The sequence below is a fragment of the Triticum urartu genome, chromosome 2 (assembly GCF_003073215.2).
Source record: "Triticum urartu cultivar G1812 chromosome 2, Tu2.1, whole genome shotgun sequence".
NCBI classification, from domain to species: domain Eukaryota; kingdom Viridiplantae; phylum Streptophyta; class Magnoliopsida; order Poales; family Poaceae; genus Triticum; species Triticum urartu.
The window spans coordinates 522,080,521-522,089,773 of record NC_053023.1 but is presented as its reverse complement, the minus strand read 5'-3'; the positions used below and the strand labels follow the sequence as shown (position 1 = coordinate 522,089,773).

The 9,253-nt window shown below is 44.7% G+C and overlaps 1 protein-coding gene across 8 annotated transcripts; it reads left to right on the top strand.

Annotated features, from left to right (window-relative positions):
• Positions 1–379: 379 nt before the first annotated feature.
• Positions 380–4,067, top strand: LOC125538428. Of its 8 annotated transcripts, none has more exons than XR_007296342.1 (4): positions 392–809; positions 906–985; positions 1,188–1,349; positions 3,673–4,067. XR_007296342.1 is itself a non-coding variant. In XM_048701682.1 (3 exons), exons 1-3 carry the CDS (start codon positions 517–519, stop codon positions 1,214–1,216), a joined length of 402 nt encoding a protein of 133 aa, XP_048557639.1. In that variant the 5' UTR covers positions 391–516; the 3' UTR covers positions 1,217–4,067. The 8 variants fall into 8 exon arrangements, 2 of the variants coding, with proteins under 2 accessions (XP_048557639.1, XP_048557640.1); XR_007296343.1 differs by having other exon boundaries at positions 393–809; positions 906–979; XM_048701682.1 differs by having other exon boundaries at positions 391–809; positions 1,188–4,067.
• Positions 4,068–9,253: the final 5,186 nt, after the last annotated feature.

Below are 9,253 nucleotides of genomic sequence, written 5' to 3'. Positions count from 1 at the left end.
TATATCCGGTTCAATGAAAATCTTTTATGACAATACTGAAGCAATTGCCTTAGCGAAGAAATTCAGATTTCACAAGAGAACCAAATACGCATTATACCACAACATTTAATTGGGACAGTTAGCTGCAGGAAGAAATACAAGAACAAAGGCAAATTATCTACCGGGGATTTTACTACTACCGGTAGAAGTACTTAGTGGCAGTGGAACTGTAGGTACAAGGGCGCACGGACTGCTGGCAAGAATTTCCGTCCGTGAGGACACTTTGTCTGCCGCGAGAACTAAATTCACGGCCCACTATCTGCCGGGAGCGTCTGTTTGGCGGGAGACCGAAATAATTGGGCCTAAATGCGCGGGTAGCGCGCGTGGACCGCTCAAAGAAAAAAAAACAATTATAATCGTCGACCCAACCAGATCTTCCCCAAATCGAACCCTCGTCCACAATCCACATAGCCTCCTCCGCCGCCCCCGTCCGCCGCCCCCCTCCTCCGCCGACCTAGGCGACCCCCACCGGCGTCGATGGCGCCCGGTGCGGCGAGGTCGACGCCGCCTCCCTCTCCAGCACCAGACCCCAGGAGGGAAGGGAGCCCCCTTCATCGTGCTGCGAGCGTGGCGACCACAAGCACTAGAGGAAGCCGTGCTTCTTGCCTCCTCTGTCGTCTCAGGGTCGTCGTCCCACCACCAGGCTGTGGCGCGCACAGATCCCCATCACGGCATCCTCCACTCCGACGGCAGGAGCGGTGCGTGCTCCTCACTATGCTGGCACACCACGCTGCTCAGATGTCAGATCCGTCACGGTGGACTCGATACAGGTGTGCATTTCCTTACCAAAGGTGCGCACCTCTATTTTTCTGCTCTATTGGGAAGCTTACACCGAGCACACTACACGTGTATCCTCTTTCCTGTAGCCTTGCTCCAGATGTTTTTGGTTTCTTACAATTTTGTTGGCTGCTCGGAGGGGACGAGGCTGTTAGACTTTTTGGTATGAGTGAGTTCCCCTAACTTGTTGGGTCGATTTTTTGTTACTGCTACCCCAGATAGTCAGCGACCATGGCCACTGAACTTTTGTCTGTTCGCGAGCCTGGAGAGCTGACACTTTTCTTTTTTGTGCCTACCTTTGGCCACATTGTTTCTTAGCAAACATTCATAATCTAACATTATATGTATGATTTTCTGTTTTGCCTCTGCAGGGCAACTGGGCAAGAAGGAAGTAGAATGAGGCTGCACCCCTTGAAAGTAGAAGGAATCCTCTGCCCTAAGAAAGAACATGGAAAGAGCACTCTTGGGAAAAAGAAGTAAACTACAATCTTGCAAATGAACAAAGAAACAGAACCTTGCTCACAAAATTTCGCGTGAGTGGTAACATTTCTCTTCACACGTATAATCTGATTTTCAACACTTCAATTAGAAACTGCACGATTGGAGACACTGAGTCATCACATTGGCTAATACAAGTGATTTTTTTTCTCTAGAATACGCACAAGCATGTGTATCATATGTTAAATTGTTAATAGAAGAAAGAGGTGGAGAGCCCCATCCACGTTTTTACATCCACGGCCTTAGGCCCAAGGTTCACCACACGGATTACTCACGAACTACCCGCCCCGCCTATACAACCTAGCGAACAGCCCCGAGACCTCTCCACGCAAGAGTCCTGCTACATGCCATGCTAATACAAGTGATTTATTTGAGAGGAACACAAGTGACCTTTACCTTAGTTATGCCAGCTCTATTTTCTTTCAGAAAATCCTTTTTATGGATTGATGGTGGGACTTGGGAGCCACATATACATGCGTGGAGGCTTCTCTCTTTGCATAATTTTGTTCTAGATGCTTATACTTTTTTCCTCTTAACTGGGGGCTGTTTCAAAAAGGAAGCACCTCATGTGTAAAAATTGGCTGACCTGCCGTTTACTATTTACCATTTTCTATACAGCCTGAATGTACTGGAAGGAACAACATTTGTGAGTTTATAATCAGCTGTAGTAATCTTGCTATAGATATATACACACTGAAAGTCTGAAAACATGCTAGTAAAAGCTACTTGCTTTGAAAGCAGCACTATGGTTTATATTCAGTCAGAATGTAAATATTCAATATTGCTAGATGAACCATGCTCTCATTCAGACAATGGAGTGGGACTGCAATGCCATTGAATTGAGTGTAAATATTCAATTCTTTTATTTAAATTGTCAGTGAGAGGGAGAGACAGAGAGTTTGTTTCTGTAACACTAACACCACTTAGTTTGTTGAAATACTTTCCTAGAGCGATGTAAGTTCACATAGGTGCCATAATCCTTGCTTAAACTTTCATACTCTAGAATACAAAATAATATTTGTATGCTTTTGCAGTTTGCACTATAAGTGTTATTTCCAGGATAAAAAATTCTTCTACAACCAAACACGACTAATATATCTCTGATGTGTTCGATATAGATTTGTAGCTTGTATCATTTACGTATGGTATCCATTTTTTAATTTTATATGTATATAGGTTGTTCATTAACTGGTTGTTGCGCAAATTTGGGTATGGGCTGCTGCATTCTGTCGAGTTAAGATTGACCAAGTCTAGCTGAGTAGTAGACTAAAGAAATTATATTTACAATATTGCATTCTTTCAACTAAAAGGAGAAGTTTACTCAGTCAAATGCTCACTCATGCTAATTTGGAGGCTTAAAAACTCTATGACTCCTCTAACAATTAGAACGCTTACGAAGAGAATATGTAGGAGACATAGATGTATATGCGGAAGGACATTCAAGGATTCTTGTGTCATGCTAAGATCTATGTTTAGACATATCATGCTTCTATTTTTATGATCCAAAGGAGGAGAGACATGAACAATTATTTACAAAAGCTTAGCAGTATATATTGAACTGACATGGATACATGTTTCAGTATCAGGCCGATACAGATACGTAAATTTGTCATTTTAATAAAAGCGCCAATACGGGCACACATTTTTCAGCTTGTTTTATGCTAATACAGCTTGATCCATTGCAATCTCACTTAATGCATTAAGAGGACCAGAGGAGCCATCTGGAGGAGAGGATCAGAGGAGATGAGATTATGAGAGGAGAAACAAGAAGGCAGAAGAGGAAGTGAGGTTAGCTAAGGTGGTTGGCGGCTGAATGGCTCGGTGTACATACCTTGGTGGTTGTGCTGACCTCAACCATATAGCTGCCGCTAAGGATCTAAACATTCTAGTATTTTACACGAATTTGTGAAGTTCAACTTCTGAGTGTCGCGACTCATGACTAAACATTCAAGTTGTTAGCATAGCAAAACTCAATATGTCAAAATGAAACTACTCTTGCTTACTTGATCATTTCGAGTATGAATATGAAACAATGGTTATTTATGTCATGTTTATACATATCTTGAACTGTACTGGAAGGTATCAATGTTTGTGAATTCATACTCAGCAGCAATAATATTGCTATAGATACACAGGGGAAGTTTGAAAACATGCAGTAGAAATACATGGCAACTACCATATGTAGCTGTATGCTACTTGCTTTGAAAACATCACTATGATTTGCTTCTTTGCCTGCCAAATGATTATTATGCCAGTATGTATTTTCTATGTGATATTATGTCCATTTTTTTGTGCTGCAGTATAGATCATTTAACAAAGTTATTACCTTATAGCAGTTGTACCATCTTGTCTGTTCAGGTTGGCATCACCACTAGAAGATCTTCATAGTAACAACACAATCAAGTGAGGCGAGGTTAGTCTGATCTTCAGAGCATTGCAAGTTTGGTGACTCTTCTGCTGGAGACATGTGGCCCTCTTGGAGTAATGCAGATTCACAGGATAGTGCTGAGAATGGTATTCAAAAGACATCCCATGAATATGGTAATGTACTAATGTCATCCAACAAACGGCTGAGCAGAAAATGTGATAATGCCATTGTCTTATTGGACATGGTTGTAGCCATGAGTCAAGCTCAAACAGTTGGTGTAACTTAGTTGTAAATTATGTTAATTGATGTGGTTGGATGCTACTGAACAAATGTATGTTGAAATGTTGAAATTTTAGTATGAAAGTGTTTGGGGTGTGCTATTGAATCTCGAGTGAAATTTTGCACCAGGCCTGAACATCATTAAACTGGGGACATGTTGCCCAGAATAGCCTAGACTATTGGTGAAATAAAACGTGATGGCAGATTATCAGCCGGGTAAACTTGTGTGTGCTGGCAATGGAACTGCCGGTATGTATATTGTTCGGGGCAGATAAACTGCCGGGAAAATTTATCTGCCGGGAGAAGTTATTCCCGGCAGCCGTTCTCGTGGCAGTTCTATCTGCCGGGAGAAATTGACTCCCGGCAGTTTACCTGCCCTGTTAAGTGTGTTCTCCCGGCAGTTTACATGCCCTTGCGTTCGTGTTGTGGTGTAGTGACATCAAGAGACGCTTCAATTTCATCCGGGATCTAGTCCAGGTGGGAGATATAGAAATTTGCAAGATACATACGGATCTGAATGTTGCATACCCCTTGACTAAGCCTCTTCCACAAGCAAAACATGATCAGCACCAAAGCTCCATGGGTGTTAGAATCATTACTGTGTAATCTAGATTATTGACTCTAGTGCAAGTGGAAGACTGAAGGAAATATGCTCTAGAGGCAATAATAAAGTTATTATTTATTTCCTTATATCATGATAAATGTTTATTATTCATGCTAAAATTGTATTAACCGGAAACATAATACATGTGTGAATATATAGACAAACAAAGTGTCATTAGTATGCCTCTACTTGACTAGCTCGTTAATCGAAGATGGTTATGTTTCCTAACCATAGACATGAGTTGTCATTTCATTAACGGGATCACATCATTGGGAGAATGATGTGATTGACATGACCCATTCCGTTAGCTTAGCACACGATCGTTTAGTATGTTGCTATTGCTTTCTTCATGACTTATACATGTTCCTATGACTATGAGATTATGCAACTCCCGTTTATCGGAGGAACACTTTGTGTGCTACCAAACGTCACAACGTAACTGGGTGATTATAAAGGTGCTCTACAGGTGTCTCCGAAAGTACTTGTTGGGTTGGCGTATTTCGAGATTAAGATTTGTCACTCCGATTGTCGGAGAGGTATCTCTGGGCCCTCTCGATAATGCACATCACTTAAGCCTTGCAAGCATTGCAACTAATGAGTTAGTTGCGGGATGATGTATTACGGAACGAGTAAAGAGACTTGCCGGTAACGAGATTGAACTAGGTATTGAGATACCGACGATCGAATCTCGGCCAAGTAGCATACCGATGACAAAGGGAACAACGTATGTTGTTATGCGGTCTGACCGATAAAGATCTTCATAGAATATGTAGGAGCCAATATGAGCATCCAGGTTCCGCTATTATTTATTGACTGGAGACGTGTCTCGGTCATGTCTACATAGTTCTCGAACCCGTAGGGTCCGCACGCTTAACGTTGCGATGACAGTTTTATTATGAGTTTATGTGTTTTGATGTATCGAAGGTTGTTCGGAGTCCCGGATGTGATCACGGACATGATGAGGAGTCTTAAAATGGTCGAGACATGAAGATTGATATATTGGAAGCCTATGTTTGGATATCGGAAGTGTTCCGGGTGAAATAGTGATTTTACCGGAGTACCGGAGGGGTTACCAGAACCCCCCGGAGGCTATTGGGCCTTATGGGCCCAAGTGGAGGAAGAGGAGAGGCGGCCAAGGGGCAGCCGCGCGCCCCTCCCCCTCAAGTCCGAATTGGACAAGGAGGGGGGGGGACGCCCCCCTTTCCTTTCCCCTCTCTCCTCCTTCCCCCCAAGTCCTAATCCAACTAGGAAAAAGGAGGGGTCCTCCGGCGCGCCTCCTCCTATGGCTGGCCGCACCCCCTTGCTCCTTTATATACGGGGGCAGGGGGCACCCCATAGATACAATAATTGATCATTGATCTCTTAGCCGTGTGCGGTGCCCCCCTCCACCATAGTCCACCTCGATAATACTGGAGCGGTGCTTAGGCGAAGCCCTGCATCGGTAGAACATCAACATCGTCACCACGCCGTCGTGCTGACGAAACTCTCCCTCAACACTCGGCTGGATCGGAGTTCGAGGGACGTCATCGGGTAGAACGTGTGCTGAACTCGGAGGTGCCGTACGTTCGGTACTTGATCGGTCGGATCGTGAAGACGTACGACTACATCAACCGCGTTGTGCTAACGCTTCCGCTTTCAGTCTACGAGGGTACATGGACAACACTCTCCCCACTCGTTGCTATGCATCACCATGATCTTGCGTGTGCGTAGGATTTTTTTTGAAATTACTGCGTTCCCCAACACTGAATGCTTCACCCAGCCAACGTGCACATGGCACGAGCCCATCTATCATTGATCGAGGAAAAACAACCACACAATGAAAACGATCAATGAAAATCGAACGAACGAGATGACTGAAGAACAATTTCACCAGGATCTAACGGCCAACGAAGCTCCAAATTGGGGGAGCCCCTGGTGCGAAGTTGCCCGATATCCTTATGTTGGAAATATGCCCTAGAGGCAATAATAAAAGCATTATTATTATATTTCCTTGTTCATGATAATTGTCTTTATTCATGCTATAATTGTGTTATCCGGAAATCGTAATACATGTGTGAATAACAAACACCAACATGTCCCTAGTAAGCCTCTAGTTGACTAGCTCGTTGATCAACAGATAGTCATGGTTTCCTGACTATGGACATTGGATGTCATTGATAACGAGATCACATCATTAGGAGAATGATGTGATGGACAAGACCCAATCCTAAACATAGCATAAAGATCGTATAGTTCGTTTGCTAGAGTTTTTCCAATGTCAAGTATCTTTTCCTTAGACCATGAGATCATGTAACTCCCAGATACCGTAGGAGTGCTTTGGGTATACCAAACGTCACAACGTAACTGGGTGACTATAAAGGTAGACTACGGGTATCTCAGAAAGTATCTGTTGGGTTGACACGGATCAAGACTGGGATTTGTCACTCCGTATGACGGAGAGGTATCACTGGGCCCACTCAGTAATGCATCATCATAATGAGCTCAAAGTAACCAAGTGTCTGGTCACGGGATCATGCATTATGGTACGAGTAAAGTGACTTGCCGGTAACGAGATTGAACGAGGTATTGGGATACCGACGATCGAATCTCGGGCAAGTAACATATCGATTGACAAAGGGAATTGCATACGGGGTTGCTTGAATCCTTGACATCGTGGTTCATCCAATGAGATCATCGTGGAGCATGTGGGAGCCAACATGGGTATGCAGATCCCGCCGTTGGTTATTGACCGGAGAGTCGTCTCGGTCATGTCTGCCTGTCTCCCGAACCCGTAGGGTCTACACACTTAAGGTTCGGTGACGCTAGGGTTGTGAAGATATGTATATGCAGTAACCCGAATGTTGTTCGGAGTCCCGGATGAGATCCCGGACGTCATGAGGAGTTCCGGAATGGTCCGGAGGTAAAGAATTATATATAGGAAGTGCTATTTCGGCCATCGGGACAAGTTTCGGGGTCACCGGTATTGTACCGGGACCACCGGAAGGGTCCTGGGGGTCCACCGGGTGGGGCCACCTGCCCCGGGGGCCACATGGGCTGTAAGGGGTGCGCCTTGGCCTATATGGGCCAAGGGCACCAGCCCCAAAAGGGCCCATGCGCCTAGGGTTTTGGGGAAACCCTAAAGGGGGGCGCCCCCTTGCTTGGGGGGCAAGCCCCCACCCCTTGGCCGCCGCCCCCCTAGGAGATTGGATCTCCTAGGGCCGGCTCCCCCCTTAGACACCCCTATATATAGTGGAGGAGATGGAGGACATCATACCTCAGCCTTTTGGCGCCTCCCTCTCCCCTGTTACATCTCTCTCTCGTAGTATAGGCGAAGCCCTGCTACTGTGACGCCCTGCATCCACCACCACGCCGTTGTGCTGTTGGATCTTCATCAACTTCTCCTTCCCCCTTGCTGGATCAAGAAGAAGGAGACGTTACGCTGACCGTACGTGTGTTGAACGCGGAGGTACCATCCATTCGGTGCTAGGATCTCCGGTGATTTGGATCACGTCGTGTTCGACTACCTCATCCCCGTTCTTTGAACGCTTCCGCTCGCGATCTACAAAGGTATGTAGATGCATCCGATCACTCGTTGCTAGATGAACTCATAGATGGATCTTGGTGAAGCCATAGGAAATTTTTTGTTTTCTGCAACGTTCCCCAACAGTGGCATCATGAGCTAGGTCTATGCGTAGTTCTTCTTGCGCGAGTAGAACACAATTTGTTGTGGGCGTAGATGTTGTCAACTTTCTTGCCGCTACTAGTCTTATCTTGCTTCAACGGTATTGTGGGATGAAGCGGCCCGGACCAACCTTACACGTATGCTTATGTGAGACCGGTTCCACCGACTAACATGCACTAGTTGCATAAGGTGGCTGGCGGGTGTCTGTCTCTCCTACTTTAGTTGGAGCGGATTCGATGAAAAGGGTCCTTATGAAGGGTAAATAGAAGTTGACAAATCACGTTGTGGCTTTCACGTAGGTAAGAAAACGTTAGAACCCTAATTCAGCCACGTAAAACTTGCAACAACAATTAGAGGACGTCTAACTTGTTTTTGCAGCAAGTGCTTTGTGATATGATATGGCCAAAGTTGTGATGAATGATGAATGATCTATATATGATGTATGAGTTGTTCATGCTATTGTAATAGGAATCACGACTTGCATGTCGATGAGTATGACAACCGGCAGGAGCCATAGGAGTTGTCTTTATTTTTGTATGACCTGCGTGTCATTGAGAAACGCCATGTAAATTACTTTACTTTATTGCTAAACGCGTTAGCCATAGTAGTAGAAGTAATAGTTGGCGAGCAACTTCATGGAGACACGATGATGGAGATCATGATGATGGAGATCATGGTGTCAAGCCGGTGACAAGATGATCATGGAGCCCCAAGATGGAGATCAAAGGAGCTATGTGATATTGGCCATATCATGTCACGTTTATTATTTGATTGCATGTGATGTTTATCATGTTTTGCATCTTGTTTACTTAGAACGACGGTAGTAAATAAGATGATCCCTCATAATAATTTCAAGAAGTGTTCCCCCTAACTGTGCACTGTTGCGACAGTTCGTTGTTTCAATGCACCACGTGATGATCGGGTGTTTGATCCAAACGTTCACATACAACGGGTGTAAGACAGATTTACACATGCAAACACTTAGGTTGACTTGACGAGTCTAGCATGTACAGACATGGCCTCGGAA